At 44.1% G+C, this 21,901-nt stretch overlaps 1 protein-coding gene across 1 annotated transcript in view; it reads left to right on the top strand.

The window, feature by feature from the left end:
• The window catches only part of LOC123631877 (transmembrane protein 266-like), a 70,572-nt gene that overhangs the window by 37,171 nt on the left and 11,500 nt on the right, over window positions 1-21,901 (top strand). Inside the window, exons 2-3 of the mRNA XM_045541949.1 lie at window positions 15,943-16,071; window positions 19,145-19,333. Coding sequence (XP_045397905.1) covers window positions 16,058-16,071; window positions 19,145-19,333 — 203 coding nt within the window. The 5' untranslated portion in view covers window positions 15,943-16,057. The remainder of the gene's footprint in view (window positions 1-15,942; window positions 16,072-19,144; window positions 19,334-21,901) is intronic.

Raw genomic sequence — 21,901 nt, 5'->3', positions numbered from 1 at the left:
TGGCCATCCTGCATGCTTTGAATGGCCCTTCTATATTTGGGGAAATTCCCACATTTAGTTTACTGCCCAGTTTGCAGCCACAGTGCAGCTGTGTGACCTAGACCCTGCCAATTAGACGGAGCTCTAGGATTTGGAGGGGAGGAGAGGTGGGTGTGGCGCAGTGACAACCGTGATGTTTTTACTGGAGCGGCACTCGGGGGATGCCTGGTGTTCCTGACCATATAGCTTCCATGCCTGGCTTTCTGGCCCACCTCGGATTCGGTGTCCTTTAAAAATTCATACTCAGCTTAAATTAGTGAATTTCATTTTCCCTACTAATTTGATCAGTGCCTCATCCTTGCTTAGCCTCCAGGTACTGGCAGGCTGCTCCCACTGCAGCCCTCTCTCCTCGCCCTGCCCCCCACACCCTGCCCTCTCCCGGGAGTTTGGCAGGGAGACTTCTGGGAGAGGAAATGCCCAGTGTTCTCTACTGCTATGGATTCCCTTCGGAGACACTCTCCTCTCCCTCCCTCTCCTCTTTAGTGGACCTCTAGCCTCTGTCCTGCAGGCCGTTGGGAGTGGTGGTTGCTAGACCAGCTGGACCATGGTTAGTATGATCCAAATCAACCATCTGGCACCTCTCTTTAGAAAGTGTGAGCACTTACCACCTGTGTCCTTATCTTTAGGGCATCTGCAAAACTCCAGGACAACAGGAAGAGTCCCACTCCATATCCTGTCACATACACAAAACTTCTATATATGGGGATCATCATATATATGCCATATTGTAACCTGCTTTTTTATTTACTGTTACATTACAGATAACTTTTCATATTGATGAGATTAGTACACACTCATCCACTTTTTAAAAATCAGCCATATTGTTTGAAGTATACTTCATAAACACTAAAGCATATCCACTTTAAATGTACATTTGGAACCATCACCACAATCAAGATATAGAATATTTCTATTATTCCAAAAAGTTCCCTCTGGTCCCTTTGCAGTCAATCTCTCCCAACTTCCAGCTCTAGGCAACCACTCAGCTTCATGCTTTTCAATAATTGTATAATAATTCCATAATACAGAAGTTCCTTAATTTATTTTACATTTCTCCTATTGTTAGACATTTAGATGGATTATAATTTATTATTTCATTGATTCATGAATCAAATATTTGTGGAACCCTAATATGTGCTAGGTATGGTGCTATTATAGCAATGATCAGACAAACTTCTATTAATGTGTGTGTGTGTGTGTGTATTTTTCCTTAAACTATATCCCCTAAAAGTGGAATTGCTGGCTCAAAGAGTGTCCATATTAAAATAATATTGATAAATGTTGTCCAATTGCCCTTCAGCAAAATTGCAACAATCTACACTCCTACCAATAGTGTACATGAATGGCCAATTTCTCACACTTTCACCAACACTAGATATTATAAATCTTTCTCAGCCCATTAGTAGAAAATTGGTTTCAATTTATGTGTCTTTGCTTACTGGCGAGGTGGGTCATCTTAGTGTCTGTAACTTTGGTTTGCTTTGTGAAAATCACCGCCCTGGGAGCCAGGCTCCCTTGTCCCCACCCCTCACAGTGAGGCTGTAAGAAGGTTCTCTCCTGGGGTCACTGTCCATTGAGCTGGGAGAACATTCTCTCCTGTTGGAAGTGGGACAGAGGTCACCCTTTGGTTCTGCTTCCACGTGAGCAGCCACTTTGGAGGAAGCCCCTCAAGGATGGTGTTAGTCCTGGTCTGTCCTAGGATTGGACCACTTAGAAACTGGGTCAGAGGAACAGGTTGCAGAGCAGCAGAGGCTGTGACCAGTGCTTCTTCTCAGCCCACCTCGGCAGCCTCGGGACACTGCTGGTCACAAAAAAGATGAAAATGGCCCCAGTGTACCAGCCAGTGTCCTGCCCTGGCCCTCTCAGGAGACTTCCCTCCACCCTCCAAATTCAGATGTCTTAAAGGGATGGCTCCTTGTGGCTCCTTAGGTTGGTTCTCTCTCTCTTTTCTTTTTTTGTTGAGACAGAGTCTCGCTGTGTTGCCCGGGCTAGAGTGAGTGCCGTGGTGTCAGCCTAGCTCACACCAACCTGAAACTCCTGGGCTCAAGCGATCCTCCTGCCTCAGCCTCCCAAGTAGCTGGGACTACAGGCATATGCCACCATGCCCAGCTAATTTTTTCTATATATATATTTTAGTTGTCCAGATAATTTCTTTCTATTTTTAGTAGAGACGGGGTCTCGCTCTTGCTGAGGCTGGTCTCGAACTCCTGACCTCAAGCGATCCACCCGCCTCGGCCTCCCAGAGTGCTAGGATTACAGGCGTGAGCCACCGCGCCCGGCCTAGGTTGGTTCTCTCTTGATGGATGTGGTCTTGATTGCCCCATTCTCTTCCTTCACTTCTGAACTCCCTCTCTCCCACCCCTTTGCTGATTTTTTTTGGTAATTTTGGTCAGTTACCAGAATGGAGAATTGGTAAGGCACCTCTAGACTCCCTGATGTTCAGTTTATATTTATTTTTATCTTCTCATGTTTTAAATGTTTGGTGTTAACAGTAGCACCATAGTCACCTTATTCAGTGCTAAGACCCATATTTTTCCATATTTCCCCATTATTGAAACCATCAGGGTCTTACACTTGATGCACAAATTTAATATGAGAGTCCTATAGTTGGATATGGTTTGTTTGACCCCTCCAAACCTCTTTTTGAAATTTGATCCCCAGTGTGGGAGGTGGGGCCTAGTGGGAGGTGTTTGGGTCATGGAGGTGGGCCCCTCATGAGTAGATTAATGCCCTCCCTGGGGGAGTAAGTGAGGTCTCACTCTGTTAGTTCCCATGAGAGCTAGTTGTTAAAAAGAAACTGGCACCTCCCCTCACTTTCTTGCTTCCTCTCTTGCCATGCAATCTCTGCACACACCAGCTCTCCCCCCCCCGCTTCCCCCATGAGTGGAAGCAGCCTGAGGCCCTCACCAGAAGCAGATGCTGGCACCATACTTCTTGTACAGCCTGCAGAACCATGAACCAAATAAACTTCTTTGTTTATAAACTACTCAGCCTCAAGTATTCCTTTATAGCAACACAAATGGACTAGGACAGACGGTGTCTGAGTTTTTTTCATTAACAAGCTGTTATTAAACTGCCTACCTTATATCAATGGCTTCTTAGAGACAAGGACATCACATGCCATGCTACTTCGTCGCATACCAGATCAAATGAAATACTGTAACAGTGCCTCAGGTGGCTCAGTCATGTTGTCTTCATTTGCATGTGGCAAAACTAGGCTCTGACTGAGGGATTTGCCCCATTTCACAGTTGCCCAGTCTGGGACCATCTGCATACGTACCTCCCATTGCTTATTAAGAGAGCCCAAGTGAATGTTTTGACCAGTTTGGGTCTTGGAGTGGTTTTACTATGTTTCCTGAGCCTGAATGCAAGCCCTGGTGAGACTATCTCTGCAGTTTGTTTTGGATTAAGGGTAGATAAGAAAGGTCCACTGAAGCCCTAAGAATGGACTCAGGGCCAGGAACTTCTAGAGATGAAGGATTTTCTGAGAGGAGACAAGCTGGGAATGGCAGTGGGTCCATAACAAGGACAGCAGAAAGAGAGGAGACTGAAATAAACTGAGGCCTGGAGGTGTTCGTAAACTTAAAGAGAACCTAATTGTGGTTCTTGAGGAGGGACAGGAAAGTAAAGGTGGTGTGGGGTGGGACAGTTAGGCCAGTGTTTCCCAGGTGGAAACTCACATTCCTGGCTTTCTTGATCAGAATCCCTCGGGTGGCCCAAGCATCGGCATTTTAAACAAGCTCTCCAGGTGGTCCTCAGGCCCACTGCAGATAGAGCCACTTGTAGATACCACTGGGCTCAAGGCCAGAAGGCTAATGCTCTCTTATTGCCCCTGCCACTAACTGGATAAATGGGCTGAGGTAAGGCCAAATCACTGCATCCATGGGAAGAGCCCCGGTCTTTGCTATTATGCAGCCCACAATGACTTCCTCCTGCCTTAATCTTCTCACACCTTTTCTCTGTACCACTCAGCTGGCATTCAGCACATGTCATCTTAAGTCATCATTCACATCTTACTGCCTCGGATCCTCCATTCTGATGAGATTGAAAACTTGAGAGCAGGGATTGCCTTAGACCACTTTCCATCTTAGTTCCCAGCACCAAACTTTACCCTAAGATCTCTGTAAATGCCTATTACCTGAGGAGTTCCTGACTAGTAAAGTGGCATCAGTGATATAGAGACCTGAGCTTACTTTCCCTCCACTTTCTACCCTTTTGGGAGAAACAATTTTGTTTCAAAGGAAGTAAGATCCTTCTAGCATCCCAGGAGATTTACACAGAGCATCATATAGTGGCATGATGTAGAGGGACAGCTCTGAGTTGGGAGGCTTCTATAAAGACCTGAGTTCTTCAAAGAGAGGTGTTGGTGAGTGGCACTTCCCCAAGTCCTCACTTAAACCTGGCCCTGCCTGGTGCCAAGGGGCATTGTACCGCTAGTATTCCAGTACTGACCAACCTTTTGACCCTTGTTATCATGCAAGGACTTGTGATCTATGAGAGGAGATTGACTTCCCTGAGAATGAGGACAGGAAGCCACTACATTGGAGGGGGCGAATCCAGGAAATTCTGGTGGCACCATCTAGTAATGTTTTTGGCACTAACCTATATATTGATATACTAGTTTTTAAAAAGAAATGACTCTAAAATTTTTGTCCTTTGGTAATGACTTTTATCTAGTTGGTTATGAACTCGATCAAATTTAAGCCTGCCATGTTTCCATCCACTATCTCCACCAGCTTGTAAGTCCTGGGCGTGGGCAGGGGAAGGGCACTTGAGGAAACCCAAGGTTTAACCTCAAGGTTATGTGGTTGGTTTAGTTTGGGGGGTTAGGGTTTATGGCACAGGGAAGAAAATAGGATCCTCAGGGGATTGACTGTTGCTGAAACAATTCATAGAAATATTGTGATGAGGGTAGTTCCTAGGCTAAGTAAGTATTTTCATTTGGTGTAAGGATATCTGCTGCTATTTTTGGTTTTACCATTATCCTCCATTTTTCTGATTTTCCCTCCAGTGCTCCCTGGGGAAGAAAGTATAATTAAAGCAAGTATTTGGACATGTCTGGTCCACAGTCACTTTTAACACTTTACAATTAATATTCTCCCCTCAAAGGGGAACTTTCCTACTTTGCTGTGAAGTGTGAATTGTTAAAGTGCCCTTTGGAAAGCAATTTTGTTTTATTAAAATTTAAAAATGCATACTCTTTAGTCCAGTAATGCCACGACTAGGAATCTGTCCCATGCAAATGTAATTACCAGTACACAATAAAATGTGTACCGAGGTGTTTATTATAACATTTTTCACAGTGGTCAAAAAAAAAATCTAAAAATAAACTGTGTATCAACAGGGAAATTGTTAACTAAATTATGGCCATCCATACCATGGAATATATTATACAGCCATTAATAAAAAAATGAATTAGGGTTTTACTACCTGATTTGGGAGAGGGGGTTTCTACAAGATACTGTCAAATGAAAAGCAAAAAGCAGATAAGTGTGAATATATATTTTTAAATAAAACAATGAAACGTTTACTTGTATGTAAGCACAGAGAAAAGTAAAGAAAGATAATACACACAGGTTAACATTGTGTGTGCGTGTGCACGTGTATATTGGGAGAATACCACAGTGAGGCAGGTAACATGGAGGAAGCAGGCAAAAAAGAAAAACTGACTCCACAAAAAACATGAATTTTATGATAACCAATTTATATGATATTATATATGTGCATATGTGTATATGTATGAATTGAGAAATTCAAAAAACAAATTTTTATCTACTGACTGGAAAGGATGTCCATTATATGTTGCTAAGTGATAAAAACAAATTGCAGGGTTGACTTTATTAAACACAAACCCACAGAAAGTTAGCCTGTATACCGGAGTGCATGCTTGCATAATTCTGAGCCAGGATTTCCATACCTGGGTATCAGCATAGGGACCTGAAGTGAGAGTGGAGCAAGGAAGGGGAAGGGGTAAGATGGAGCCTGGAGAGAGGTTCAGCTTTTTAAAAAATATTCATCTTTGTATTACTTTATGTGTTGCAGTGGACGTTTGTCCACAGTGTATTAGTGATCTATTGCCACAATAATCCCATATAACAGACTACCCCCCAAAACTTGGTGGGCTTAAAAAACCAAACCTTTCTTTAAAAGATGGCTGGAGGAAGAGAGAGGTTGTGCCTGCCAGTGTGAAGAATCATTAGTTGCTTAATATTTATAAAGAAGTTTGCAGCTTTCAAAACACTCCTTTGTAATGTTTCATTATTCTGACTTATTTGATTTAAATGTCTGTCCATGCATCTGTCACTAGCCCGTGAGTTTCTTGAGTGCTGTGATAGCATCTCATTTATCTGATAACCTCAACATTTAGGATAGCTCCTGAAATGCCATGAAGGTGCTAATAAGTGACTGAAGAATGAATTTAAAAACAAATAAACCACTGGGCGTGGTAGCTGACACCTGTAATTCTAGCACTTTGGGAGGCTAAGATACGAGGATTGCTTGAGGTCAGGAGTTCAAGACCAGCCTGAGCAAGAGTGAGATCCTATCTCTACAAAAAAATAGAAAAAATAGCCAGGCATGGTGGCATACACCTGTAGTCCCAGCTACTCGGGAGGCTGAAGCAGGAGAATTTCTTGAGCCCATGAGTTTGAGGTTACAGCAAGCTATGATGATGCCACCGCACTCTAGCTCACATGACAGAGCAAAACTCTGTCTCAAAAACAAACAAACAAACAAAAAAACCCACAAAAACAAAAACCTTTTATTTAGCTCATGAGTCTGTGAGTAAGCGATCTAGGCTGGGTATAGCTGGGCGGTTCTTCTGGTCTTGGCTGATCTCACTCACACATGTGGGGGTGGGCAGCTGGCTGTGGCTGGTCTTGACTGGGGGGCAACTACCATTCTCTACCAGGCCAGCCTGGGCATGCTGTCATGGTGATGGGAAGGGGGCGAGAGAGAGAGCAAGCTCAATCCCATGAGAGCTTTCATGTTTGCTCACAATCTACCTGGACAAAGCAAGCCACATGGCAAAGCCTAGCACAGGGAAAAAGGGCAATGGGAAGTTGCATGACAAAGGGAACATTGATACAATGCAGATAAAAAAGGGGGATCATTTTTACGGTCTTACCACATGTGGTACGAAATGTATTGAAGAAAGAGGACAAAAGTGTAGTCATTTGCCTGGTGCCATGTAGAATTCAGTAGCAAAGTTAATTATATCTGGGTTCCTTACATATTTTAGTTAACAACCTGTAAAGCAAAAGACGGCTTTGGAGATTTGCAAAGTGTTTGAAAGATGCCATTTACACAAGTTTTGCTTGATTGAGGGGAGAGGGGAGGGTTAGAGGTGCCGGGGCAGCCACTGGCCCTCCAGCTCATTGTCGGCGGTTACCAAAATCATAGCTATTTGAGTTCCTCAAAAGCTCTGCAGAATTCTGGAGGGAATTCTGTGAAATGTAAATGTAATCAAGGGGGGAAAAAATTATTCTGGAGGGAAAATGACATTAGGCTGTGATTGAAGAATGCTTGCTGGGTGGCAATTTTTTTCTGCCTAGGCCAGCCAGGGGAGAGGAGCCAGTGGATCCTTTGTCCCAGCAGGGTGACGTGGTGTGTTCAACTTAGGGAAGTATTTTTTGGGAACTCAGGGAAGCTCAAAACTGGAAAAAAGATATTGAGGGGAAGGGAAGAATTAGAATAATGTCTTCTTGATTTTCTTCACAGAATAACTGAGTAATTATGGATGAGTTGATCTGATTTTGTGTGATCTTGTTTTGTGTTTCCTGTGCTTCATGAGACCACTGGTAATTGACAGACTGCATCATTGAGTAAGTGAAGATGACAAACAATAGAAAGTTAAAGGGGGCCACAGGAGACTTTGCTGCATGTAGAAAAGAAAGCTACCGTGGGCTGTCTGCCCACTTAGCAGATTTGCAGCTAAGAAGTTTGCAGTCTCCTTTCCAAGAGGAGATTGGAGTGGAAAACACTCAGGTGCGTGACTGATTGTCTTCATTTTTGGCTCCTTGTTATGGAGCAAGGTATTAACGAGTCAAGGTAAAAACAAGGATGACCTTGTGATTTTGTACAGAAGCCTTTCTCATCTAGCACAAAACCCACAGCCTTCTTCTCCTGAGGGTGTGGAATATCATGTCCATGAGAGGGGCTAGAGCTCAGTAGCTTCTCCCTAGGAGAAAATTCCACAGTGGGCTTTATGAAGTCAAAACTGAACCTCAAACATGTGCAGCACTGTCTCCGAATAAAAGAACCCCAAGGTTTTGTGAGAGCACATTCTTCAAATCTCCTGCCAGCCGCTCACCAACATCTAGTCAGTCTCATTTGGAGTCCCAAGCTGATTACCTGAGCCTCAGAACCAAAGTGTCCCAACCTGATCTGGCATACAATTAGTTACCTAGGCAACAGCCCCTCCCTGCTTCTTCCTGGCTAAGAGAACCAAGAATTATGTTTATAGAAACAACATGTCCATCCCTAAGGGATGAACCTTGACTCAGCTAGGCTCTCACATCTCTCCTAACCCCCTTGGCCAGCTGCCTATTGTCCCTGACTCCTTGACAGCCATGTGACCATGTGACCCAGCTCTGCCCAGGGAGACATCAGGAGATGTTGTCTGGAGAGCTTAGAAAGATAATGCCTACTGAATAAACGATCAGAGCCTTGTGAGGAAGAAGCCTTTGATTCTTTCTTCTTATTTGGGAGCTGGTGTGAGGATGTACAAGCTGGAGCTGCAGCAGCCACTCTGCAACCAGAAGGCAACAAGCATGTGGAATACATCACACATGAGATGGGGGAATGGGAAGATTAAAAGAGCTTGGGTTCCCTGTACACTGAAAACTATAAAACATTGATGAAAGAAATTGTCAAAGACACAAATAAATGGAAAAATACTCTGTGTTCATGGATTGGAATAATTCATATTGTTAAAATGTCTTTACTACTCGAAGTGATCTACAGATTGAATGCAATCCCTATCAAAATTCCAATGGCATTTTTCACAGAACTAGAAAAAAATCCTAAACTTCATATGGAACCATAAAAGATCCCAAATAACTAAAGTAATCTTGAACAAGAGGAACAAAGCTGGAAGCATCACACTTCCTGATCTCAAACTATATTACAAAGCTATTGTAATCAAAACAGCATGGTACTGGTGTAAAAACAGACATGTAGACCAATGGACCAGAACATAGAGCCCAGAAATCAATCCATGCATATGTGGTCAACTAATTTTCAACAGAAGTGCCAAGAACATACAATGGGAAAGAACAAACTCTTCCATAAATGATGCTGGGAAAACTAAATATTCGTGTACAAAAAAATTGAAACCGATCTCTTATCTTACACTGTACATAAAAATCAATTCAAAATGGATTAAAGACTTAAATGTAAGACCTTAAACCATAAAACTCCTAGAAGAAAACTCCTTGACATTGGTCTCAGCAATGATATTTTGGATTTGACACCAAAAGTTCAGGCAACAAAAGCAAAAATCAACAAGCAGGAATGACATCAAACTAAAAAGTTTCTGCACCAAGGAAACAGTCAATAAAATGAAAAAGTGGCCGGGTGCGGTGGCTCACGCCTGTAATCCTAGCTCTGGGAGGCCGAGGCGGGTGGATCGCTCGAGGTCAGGAGTTCGAGACCAGCCTGAGCAAGAGTGAGACCCCGTCTCTACTAAAAATAGAAAGAAATTATCTGGCCAACTAAAAATATATATACAAAAAAATTAGCCGGGCATGGTGGCTCATGCCTGTAGTCCCAGCTACTCGGGAGGCTGAGGCAGTAGGATCGCTTAAGCCCAGGAGTTTGAGGTTGCTGTGAGCTAGGCTGATGCCACGGCACTCACTCTAGCCCGGGTAACAAAGTGAGACTCTGTCTCAAAAAAAAAAAAAAAATAAAATAAAAAAAATAAAATAAAATAAAATAAAATAAAATGAAAAAGCAACTTACAGAATGGGAGAAAATATCTGTAAACCATATATCCCATAAGGCAGGGGTCCCCAGCCTATGGTAAGTTGTATACTATTTCATTACATATTATAATGTAATAATAATAGAAATAGAGCACATAATAAATGTAATGTGCTTGCATCATCCCAAAATCATCCCTCCCTCCCCAGTCCCTGGAAAAATTGTCTTCCATGAAAACGGTCCCTGCTGCCAGTAAGGTTGGGGACCGCTGCCATAAAGGATTAATATCCAAAATACATAAGGAGCTCATGCAACTCAGTACCAAAAAACAGTCCAATTAAAAAATGGGCAAAGGCCCTGAATAGACACTTCTTCAAAAAAGATATACAAATGGCAAACAGGATGGCAAAAAGATGCTCAATATCACCAATCATCAGGGAAATGCAAATAAAAACTGCAGTGAGGTATCACCTCATACCTGTTAGGATGGCTGTAATCAAAAAGTCAAAAGATAGCAAGTGTTGGCGAGGATGTGGAGAAAAGGGAGCCCTCTACGTTGTTGGTGGGAATGTAAATCGGTACCACCAACACGAGAAACAGTATGGGGCTCCTCAAAAAATTCGAAATAAAACTTGCCTATGATTCGGCAATCTCGATTTTGGGTATATGTCCAAAGGAAATAATAGCACTATCTGGAAGAGCTACTTGCATTTCCATGTTAATTGCAGCATTATTTACAGTAGCCAAGATATGGAAACAACCTAAGTGTTCACTGACCGGTGAATGGATAAAGAAAATGTGATACACACACACACTGGAATAGTATTCAACCTTAAAAAAGAATAACCTTCTTAAAAAAAGAAGGCTAATCTGCCATTTGCAACAAGATGAATGAAGCTGCTGGACATTAGGCTGAGTAAAATAAGGCAGACACAGAAAGACAAATACTGTGTGATCTCGCATGTATGTGGAATCTTTTTTTAAAAAATTTGAACTCATAGTAACAGCAAGCAGAACAGTGGTTACCAGGGGTTGAGGGCTGGGTGGTGAGGGAAAAGAGGAGATTTCGATCAAAGGGTACAAACCTTCAGTTATAAGATGAATAAGTATTGGAGACCTAATGCATAGCACAGTGACCAATAATGGTTAATAATAACACATTATATACTTGAATTTGCTGAGAGACTAGATCTCACCACCACACGAAAAGGTTATTACGTGAAGTGATAGATATGTGAATTAGCTTGATTGTAGTAATCATTTCACAATGCATACACACATCAAAACATCACATTTTATACCCCAAATATGCACAATTTTGTCACTCATACCTCCATAAGGCTGAGGAAAAAAAGAGCTTGGGTCCTTGGTGATGTCTTTGAGCCACTGCTCCGGTTCTGGAATCATCTACCTCCAGTTCTCTTGTTATGAAAGATAGAAAAGTCTTCATTGCCAAAGTCACTGTTAGGTATTCTGTTACTTGCAAACAAAAGTTTCTTTGGTTTTTTTTTGAGACAATCTCGCTCCATCGCCCTGCTAGAGTACAGTGGCGTCAGCCTAGCTCACAGCAACCTCACACTCCTGGTCTCAAGCAATCCTCCTGCCTCAGCCTCCCAAGTAGCTGGGACTACAAGTGCATGCCACCACACTTGGCTAATTTTTCTATTTTTAATAGAGATGGGGTCTCACTCTTGCTCAGGCTGGTCTCAAACGATCCTCCCACTTCGGCCTCCCAGACAAAAGTATTTTTAACTGATGTACCTTATCTCTGGTTCTTCAGCCTGGCCAGAGTAGGTTCAGCTGATAATTCCACCACAGTAGCTTTGCAGCCACTTAACTTCATCTGCAAAACAGGGATAAAAATACCTAGGTTACCTTGAGCAAACTTTCTGACTCAGTAGAGCAGAGTGTGGTCTGTGGATCAGCAGATCAGTCTCCCCTGGGAATCTGTTAGAAATGTACATTTTCAGGCCCCCACACCAGACATACTAAATTAGAAATTTCGTGGGGGGTGGGGAGCCAGTAATCTGTGTTTCAAGAAGCCCCCCAGGAGATTCTGGTGCCTGAGAACATTTGAGAACCACTGACAGAAAGGGTCAAATAGAATGGTTGTATGTCGGAAACACCTGGTGAACTTAAAACTTCTCAAACCTCACCTGCAGAGTTCTGATTCAGCATTTCTACAGTGTAGCCTATGAATTTATTTTTCCCAAAAGGTCCCTAGTTGATTTGGAGTAAAACCAGGGTGGGAACCACTGAAATGGGGTGCCAAGGGCAGCCACTCCAGTAAGGGGTCGGGAGTAGACGTGGGGGCTGCTAGGGACAGGTGAGCTGAATCATGGCTTCTTTCACCTGGTCGGTGAGGGAACTGATTTGACCTTAGCAGCCTTTTTCACCCCTGAAATTCCAAGGATGCCAGTTTAGGAAGGTTGAACTTTGCAGATCTGGCCAGAGCACGCAAACATGATATTGGTAAATACATAGACTCATTAGCAACAAATGGAAGAGACTGGAATTTTACTGAAGCTAAAAAGGAGCCTTACTGTCCGCCAGAGCCAGACTCAGCAAACCCAACACAGGTTTCTCTTCTGCTTTTGTCAGGTTTATGAGACAGCAGGTTTGCACTTCAGATGTTCACTTACAGAGTGCTAGACTGCACCTGCTTCGTGCTAGGCTTGTGCTTTGAGGTTTGTTTGGAAAATATTATTTTTAAATAACATCCAGGCTTAGCGTTCCCATCGTTGTAAGGGATGTTGCCTTCTAAAATGTGCTGTTTATTAAGGATCCAAACCCCAGCCGGTGTGGCCTGCTTGCTGTCCATCTACATACAATTTTACCTTCCTTCCTCCCTCATCTTTGCCTGGTACGGGGAAGGCCAGTCATTTCTTCCCCACTCCTTTTCAGGGAATCCACTTCCCTGCTGAGTGAGTGAATCCCTGATGCTGCTAAAATAACAACAAACACTTTATTGATCACTTTGGAAGATAAAAAGATGCCAATTCATTATTTTGAGAAATAATAAATAAAAGGGGGAAAGTTAAGCATTTATCCTTCTTTCCCTAGAGGAACTGTACCTTAGGCTAATCAAATAGTTGAGGAGGGAAAGTTTGTCTTCATAGAAGCTGATTAATGAAGGAAGGATAAAATTAAAATATCACTGTTTTGCAAACCCTAATGAATTAATGTATCTAGGAAACCCTAATGAATTAATGGATCTAGGAAACCATCATCAATGGCTGTTAGTATCATAAAAAGAGGGACAAGAAGATATTATAATATGTGTCTCCTAATGGAAGTTATGACATCACCTATAAAGTGTTGCACAAAAAGAACTGAACCTGAGTCTGAGTCAAGGCTATAGACTAATTAAAATTCACAGGAAATATGGGAGACAGAGGACCCTATTAGAACACCACTAAGGGCTACCATGTTCTAGACTGTGGGGAACTTTGTGAGACAAATGACCCAGCTTTTCCAATCAATTGCATGGAAAAAATGAGATGGCGGGAAACCTGTAGATTAAATGAAACTCAGAAGTCATAACAACCAATCATAATGTGTGGACCTGTTTGGCTCCTAATTAACAAACCTTAATAAAATTACAGGACAAATGGAGGAAATGTGAACAATGCCTGGATATTTAATGATATTAAGAAAATGTTGATTTGAGGGTGATGATAGTTTTGTGGTTATATCTTTTAAAAGGAATCTTTCTCCTTCTCTTTAGAGTTACGTACTGAAACATTTACAGACAAATGAAATGACCTCCTGGATTTATTTCAAAATAATCAGGAGGATGGGGAATGGGCAGGGATATAGAGAAAACAAGACTGCCCATGAGCTGACAACTGTTGAAGCTGTGTGGTGGGAAACCAGAGGTACACTCTGCAATTCCCTACAATTGTATATATTTGAAATTTTCCTTCCTAAAAAATCAAAAAATTTTTTCATCATTTCCATTTCTATTTTTTCATGTTTTATATTGGCCGTAATATATTAGTACAGAAACTCATGTTTATTTAAAAGTATTTATAAATATAGATTTATCAATTATTACTTGTTCTTCACTACTAGAGATATACAAAAAGTTTAGAGTTTTGCATGTTTTAAACTTGCCCACCCAGCCAGACTGGAAGGTCCGTGCAAGCTAGGATCTTCCTGTTGTATTCTCCACAGGGTTAATATCTTGAGTAGCATGTACAATACTTATTTGGGAACCACAGCTTGTTAAAACACCATTCTGGAAGGACATATTGCTCACCTGGCCTCCATTTGTGGATACCTCAATCCTAACTTCATTGTTGGTTGAGGTTAAACAATCCACATGATCCGTCTTAATACTGGGAAGACTTTAACTTGAAGCTTTATAAAGAGAACAAAAAAGGTTAAGACTAATTAAATCCGTGTTATGGAATGGAGAATTTTATAAAGTTTATTATACAATTAATACACAATCCCAAATACTATAGAAGACTGTTGTATTTTTACTGCCTAGATCGCCCTCACCCTGTTACTAAGGTATACTAAGGGAAGGAGACACCCTCAATAAGGTGTGGTTACAGAACGTCTGTCCAGTTCTCCCTGGTGTTGTCCCCATGCTCTTATTGCCCCTCAAGCCTGTGGTGCGGAAATGGTTGGTGGCTTCCTCCGTGGAGGTCCTTCTAATCTTAGAGAGCTCTGCATCTCCCTCATTTCCAGTTGCTCCAGGTTCAGACTTTCCCAGGATTTCCTCAAGTCTCTTTAACTTGAGCTCTGTCTTTTCTTAATTATATAGAGCTTAAAGGAGCTTCCTCACTTTGCAAATTTACCATCCATCCTCTGATACTTGTCGCCCTGGGAGCAGCTTTTTCTTTTGCACGACGTGGCATCTTCGTCCTTTGTCTCTAGTCCAACTGCCCCTCAGAGCTGAGCTGCAGGATTGGGAGAGCAGGTTTTATGTGCGTCAATTTCTTGTAGGAGAAGCAGGTTGCAGTGGAATGCAACTTACAGAAGGATTGCCCCTTTGAGTAATCTCCCTGATAACTTGTTCAGAATCACTCAGAACGTGGGTCTGTCTGTCTGTGTATTTTCTGCTAGCTTGTACAATCTCTCAGAAGACTTCTAGGTGCTACTGTAGCATTGGTTGGTAGAAAAGTATAGTCTGTTTACCTAGTCCAAATTTTAAAAGGAAATATTATATTCAGCCACCCAAATACTTTGGGATATGCTCAGATTCAACAGACTGTGAAATTTTAATTAATAAAAAAATAATAATTATGATAATAAAAGCCAACATTTATATAGTACTTACTATGTGCCAGGCACTGTTCTAATCATCTTACATGAATTACCTCCTCTAGTTAGTTCTATTATTATCCCCATTTTACAGATGGGGAAACTGAGAACAGAGGGGGTAAGTAACTTCCTCCAGGTCACACAGCTAGTAAATGGGGCAAGGTGCTAACCCTGGGCAGTCTGGCCCAGGATCTGTCCTCCTAGCTTCACTGGTCTGCTGCCTTTCTCATTAAGAGACCCAGCTGAGCAAAGGAAAAGAGAAAAGCCTGGAAGAATAGAGAGATAGCACTACCAGAAAGGAAAGGAAGGTGAGAGGAAAAATATGTGGAAAACACTTGAGGTTTTTGAGACAACCCTTGTTTTTGAGGTTCTTAAGACTGAGGTGTAAAGCGATGCTGTTTTGTGGCAATTTAGTGGAAATTGCTGTAGACGAGAAGTCAGAAAACTTGAGGGCTAACCTGCCTCTTCTGCCATCTCTGTGTGACACAGAAAGGTCACTTTGTCACTCTGACTCTGTTTAATTATCTAAGAAAGAGAGAAATTATGCCTATTGTTACCCCTCCATAGGGTAATTGTAAGAATCTATGCAGCATGACTCTGAAGAAAGTGCTAGATGGAAGAAAGTTCCAAGGACTCCCATTTTTAGATGAGCTTAGGAGGACTTTGGTTTGGCATCTGAAGGCAATAAATTCCTACTTTTGTTTTCAGGGCACTGTTTGTGTGTGTCCTGTAGACCCACGCTTGGAAATGCTGACGGCAGACTGCAGTCCAGCTGAGCCCCGCTAGACACTCAGAAAACCCGTCTCTGCTTGCATCCTTCAACATGACCAATCCACAGTAAGTAACACTGGGATCTTCTCTCTGCCTCCAGAACTGTTGCTCTAAATCTCCCAGAAGATGAGGATCTTCTAATTTAGGCAACTGCTACATGCATTTTCTTTAGCAGGACGCCACAGAAAAACGGGGAAACCTTTCGAAAGTAAGCCTCGAGATAAGATTAGGAAGTGCTTAAGATAAAGTAACAAAATGGGAATTGCAAGGAAATTTAGCAATCATGAGAGGGCTTCTAAAAGCAGGCTGTGTGAAACCAGGGGCAGAACTCTTAAGGGAGAATTGCTTTTATAATATTGTATTTTATAATAGTTCCCCAAACCTAAGATGCCATGTGGACCAAGCACTTAATTTTACCAAACACCTGCAAAGTGGTCACTTATTTTGTGTTTTGCAACTGGTTGGTAAAAGTACTAAGATGAAAATAGGACTCCTTCTATTATATTAATACCACACTGTCCCGCCTCTTTAGCTGTGGGCCTGGCTGCTCTGTCATCTCGAGTGTGAACCCCTTCTCTATTGCCACAGCAATGCTGTGTAACAACCGACTATAGAACCTCAGTAGAACACAGCGACAGATGTTGTTGCCCACATGTCTGGTAAGTCAGCCAGATGGCCCTGCTGATCTTGGCTGTGATCACTTTTAACTGTGGGCCTTGGGTGGCTGTCAGCTGCTTTAGGTGAGACTGGACTCTGCTCCACTGTCTCTTGCCCTACAGTAGGCTAGGCCAGTCACCTCCTCATGGTGACGTTGGAGGTACAAGAGCACAGGCATAGATTCACAGAGGCCTTTTCATGCCTCTGCTGGTGTCATGTCTGCTAACATCCCATTGGCCAAAACAAGTCACATGATTGAAGGAAGCATCAAGGGTTGGGGAAGTAGACTCTTCCTTTTGATGGGAGGAGCTGCAAAGTCACAAGGGAAAGGGCGTGGGCTCAGTGAGAGGCAAAGAATGAAGCCATTAATGTGTTTTGTCTACCATGCTGTTCTTCATACCCAAGACCAGGATGTAGTTTCAATACCAGGATGTGGGACCTTCAATCCCACAAAAGGTGGCCTTGTCTCTATGCTGAGATGACCACATGGCCGGAGATGGTGCTATGCCACTATGACCCCTGGCAGGAGGGAAATGGAGGTCAGGAAAGTTAGGAAGGCAGAAGTAGTTTGCTCCATGCTTCTCAGAGCTATATCCTGTTAGTTTCAGAAACTCGCCCTCCATAAACAACTTACTGATCAGAAAGGTCTGTTTGTTCAACTCAGCAATCCATAGTTTCCTTGAGTAGTCCAGAAGAAAAGAGAACAAATTCAACCCAGCATCTACTTTCCGGGAGACATCTGGGGGAGCTGGGATTCCCCCCGTGAACACCCACACTTCTATATCAATTGTTGAGAAACACAGAAGCCTCATATCCTATGACTGTTCCTTCTAAAGATCTTGAGTCATTTTGTAAATGTTGCTTAATGATGAGTACTGTTATCTGTGCTTGACAAGTTGCAAAAAAGCAAAGGTTCAAATAAGGCATACAAAAGAGAATCAGGGCATTGGAAACTATTTGGTGAATTCAGGTACTCTAGGCAGCCAATCTGTGGCATTAAAATAAAAATCCCGCTTTCCCCTCACTTATCAGATGACCCAAGCAAAAGTATTCAGCTCTGAACTTCTGGAGAACTGCCACTGTGTATTATTGGTTAGATTTCAATGGTTGTTGAAAACGTTTAGAATTTAGAGCTCCCCACCCAAGTATAGGGACTTGTAACTACAGAGCTGCTTCGACTCTGCTCCATATTTCTCTTATCCCTCTCAGATCACACAGCGAGAAGGAATGGCCCTTAGGAAGCCTGATTTCACCTCCTCACATTCTAATTGGAGAAACTGAGGCCCAAGAGGAGCCCCGCGCAAGCTGGCATTCAAGCTGGCACCAGAGCCCAAGAAGAGTTTAGAGCAGACTGGGCTGCCACCTCAGCCCCTCATTAAAACCAACCCCTCATGACCCTGGGCATGACCCTCACTGTTCCCTCAAATATTTCATTTTTACTTCTCTCCCTTCATACCATGTTCCTTGCTAACCCTCGCTGATTGGCTAGAGGCACAAGACCCAGCCCCTCAGATGCTACAGGATAAGATAGGGCCAAGGATGTGCTGAAGGGATCCAAGACGGCACCCCAGGAGGTTAAAGCAAAACCATCTAGTCCAGCAGCTCTCCACGGGGTTGCTGTTGGTATTTGGGCAGGACAGTTCAGTTCTTAGTTGTTAGACATATTGTAGGATGTATAATGTCCCTGCCCTTACTTTAAATGTCAATAGTGACCACCTGTGGTCATTGTAGCAACCAAAAATGCCTCCACAAATTGCCAGATACCCCCTGGTGGGTTGGGAGATGGTACTGCCCTGGCAGAGAGGTGCCAGTGAAGTTGTCAGTTATTTGCAGTGGCCGGGGTGAGCCTGACAGTAACATAGGAAGAGACCCACAACTCCTCAGACGTTTCATCAAGTGACCCCCGTTTCCTACTCCTAACTTTAAAAAGGCAAATATGGGAGGACAAGTTCAAAGAGGAAGGGAGTGACAACCAGAGACAGCTGTCCCCTCTGTCCTCACTACCCCCAAGCCCACCAGGTCTCTCCAGGTCTCCAGGTTGGCTCCACAGTACATCCAATTGTGAACAAAAACCTCTTTCAAAGCACCTTTACAAAGAAACCCAGGAGACAATTTAAAAGAATGTGTTACTCAATATAAAGTTTAGTGACCCAGATCCTAAAAGCCTAAGCCATGGTTTTGCTGGTTGGTAGAGTTGGTCTTTTCTTCCCCTTAATGAAGGACCCTGCCCCTAAAGCTCCTATTTTTAGACCTGAGCAATTTCTCTTCCCATTCTTCCATTTTCCCAACCAGAAAAGGAGACGGGACTGGTTAGGGCCTCAGTGCTGTCCGGGCGGCCAGCGGGAAAGAGCAGCAACTGCAAGCTTCCCAGCCCTCCACCAGCACAGCACAGACCCTGCTATGGAGCCTCCTTTCCCCAGCAGTGGAAGAATTTGTTTGGTCTCAGGCTAACTCTTCCCTGTTGTCCCCCTCTCCCACTCAGGCCTGCCATAGAAGGAGGGATTTCTGAAGTTGAGATCATCTCCCAGCAAGTCGACGAGGAAACCAAGAGCATTGCTCCCGTGCAGCTGGTGCACTTTGCCTACCGGGACTTGCCCCTGGCTGCCGCCGACCTCTCCACGGCGGGCTCGCAGCTCCTGTCAAACCTAGACGAAGATTACCAAAGAGAAGGGTAGGTGCTGGGACCGCTGAGCTAGCCAGGAGGTCTCTAGCGTAACTCCCCGGGTCTCTGCGTGTGCCTCGCAAGCAGCAGCGGCGGCGATCAGAGATGCTAAGTAGTAAGAGACTAGAAGCTCCCATCAGCCTTTCAGACCCTTTTTCTCTTCAGACGTTATTTCCTCAGAACGAGCCATTGGGCACAGAAAATACCTGTCACTGCTAAATAACCTCTTATGTGACATTTGCTGGACACTCAGAGAATCATAAAAGTGGTTTTTTTTTAGGACTGAAGTGCTCCTTAGTGGCCCATCCAACCCCCTCTGTGTGCTTGGGAAACAGGAGAGCCACTGGGATTAGGGACTTGCCCAAGGTCACAAAGCCCATAAGGCACGGACTGGAACTGCACTTTCCCTTTATAAACTGACTCTCAGCGGGAAGAGACCAGGGAGAGCGCACTCCGCGTGCAGTAACATGCTTAGCATGCAAGGGGACCGAGTCGGATTCAGCAGGGAGCTTTGCAGACATGAGCGCCCTTTCTTCCAGTGAGGACACGTGGAATATGTGAGCCTCTAATTCAAAAGAATTATCTCCTTCTATTTAGCTTGTCAATCAGATTAGACAGCTTTGTTTCCCAATTGCCTTCACTTTAGCCTGGTCTGGCTTATAAACAGACTTTCTCAAGGTGGATGGTAGAGAGTTAGAGCTGGGTGCAGCAGAGGGGACGGATCAGTTTCATGTCCTGGTTTTATAGCCGGGGGAGCTGAAGGCCAGAGAGGGGCAAGGACAGGTCCTAGGGTCACATAGCAGGTCGGACTTCAGACTCCCACCAGGCCGCTCCCCGGCCCCACCCTGTGCTCTTAGACACAGATTATAAACACTGGACAGGACCTTAGGAGCCAGTCTGGGCTACTTTCGTTTACCAGGTGCCTGTAAACATTTTGGAACATGCTGGCTGCTTTGAACATAAAAATGGAGGCCGAGGCGCAGTGGCTCATGCCTGTAGTCCCATAATCCCAGCACTTTGGGAGGCTGAGGCATGAGGATCGCTGGAGTACAGGAGCTGGAGGCTGCAGTGAGCTATGATCACACCACTGCACTCCGGCCTGGTGACAGAGTTAATACCTCATCTCCAAAAATAAAACAAGATAAAATAAAAAATAAAGGGTTGCCAGGTATTTTAGAAGCAAATGAGGAGACTTAACTAAAGCTAAATTTGCAGAGCTTGGATTCTTTGTGCTTTTTTTTTTTTTTTTTTTACCGTGGGATACTTGCTTAGATGTGCTTGTTTCTTGAAGGGACTCCCCAGTTCCCAAGATAAATTGCCGAACAAATGTGAAACCAAACACCTTCTTTTGCAGAAACTACACCCCAGTGGCTTTCTCTGAAAATACCATTTCCCAAGTTTTGTGCATAGAGTCAGCAGGACATTGGGGGGAAAAGGATAGGCAAGCAGGTAGGAGGTAGCAAAGGGACACCTGCCCTGGCAGCACTGTCCTGAGCTCTGTCGAGGCAGAGAGGCTACTTGAAGGCCCAGCTAAATCCTGCGGCCCCTGAGCCACAGCCAGCGTCATGCACGTGTGACCTGTGCAGTAGCACAGGGCCTGGTGCTTAGAAGGGCCCAACGCTTGGTTCGAGGCTCTGCTGCTATGTCTTGAAGTTCTTAAGCAGCCAGGCATTGTCACTGGGCTCTGTGAATCCTACAGCTGCTGGGTCCTTTTCTGAGCACCCAGTAAGCCACTGTGTCACTGCTCTCTGGTGGTCAAAAGCAGTAGTGCAGCCCCCTAACAGCCCGGGACTGTTCCCAAGGACTCCTTTCCTGGCCTTTTTCAAATTTACAGTCGGACGGCATGGAGAAAAGCAGGAAAAGCTCCAGGGATTCTTGTTTGGAGCAATGTCCACATCTGCCCCTGTGGGTTATGGCACCACGGGTGGATCATGCTATGGGGTACCCCCTCCAGGTGCACGCACTGCAGTGCACCCCACTCAGGTACACCATGCTATGAACGGACCCCTCTCCCTACCCCTCTCCAGGAGAAAGCTGCCTGAGGCCTTGCTTTATCATTTAATTTGCTTCTGAATCCGGCCTTGGCAAGGTCTCTTCTGATACAAATGCAAACACATGAAGTGCCTGCCAGGCAGAGAGGCCCCTGGTTTGGTGTGCGTCTCCAGGTGTGCCCAGGAAAGCTGTGCCTGCTGGGCAAACAGGAAGCAGCTGGTAAAGAGATTTGCCTCCTGCCGGAGCTCAGCTGGGGGCCGGTTGGCAGCTGAGGGCTTCCTGGAGGAAGGAGGGGAGCAGGCACCAGACCGAAGCCAGGGAAAATGAAGCCAAACAGACTCGCTGACAAGGGGGAGGAGCCTCTCTTCACAAGGCTTCTTGGCTCCTGCTGCACTCCCTGTGCCTGTCCCAAAATCTCCAACCTGGCCCTTTCTGAAGCCATATACAGCAAGGAAGGAGGCCTTACTACAGTTCTGAGCTTGGTTTAAGCCTTGTCAAAAACACCTCTTCCTATTGAGGGCAGTGTTATTTAAAGGGATGAATCTTTTCTGTAGGAAAGGAAGAGACCTCAGGGACCCCGGTGAG

This window comes from Lemur catta, chromosome 1 (genome assembly GCF_020740605.2).
Source record: "Lemur catta isolate mLemCat1 chromosome 1, mLemCat1.pri, whole genome shotgun sequence".
Taxonomy (NCBI): Eukaryota; Metazoa; Chordata; class Mammalia; order Primates; family Lemuridae; genus Lemur; species Lemur catta.
This window is presented reverse-complemented; position numbering and strand designations above follow the sequence as displayed.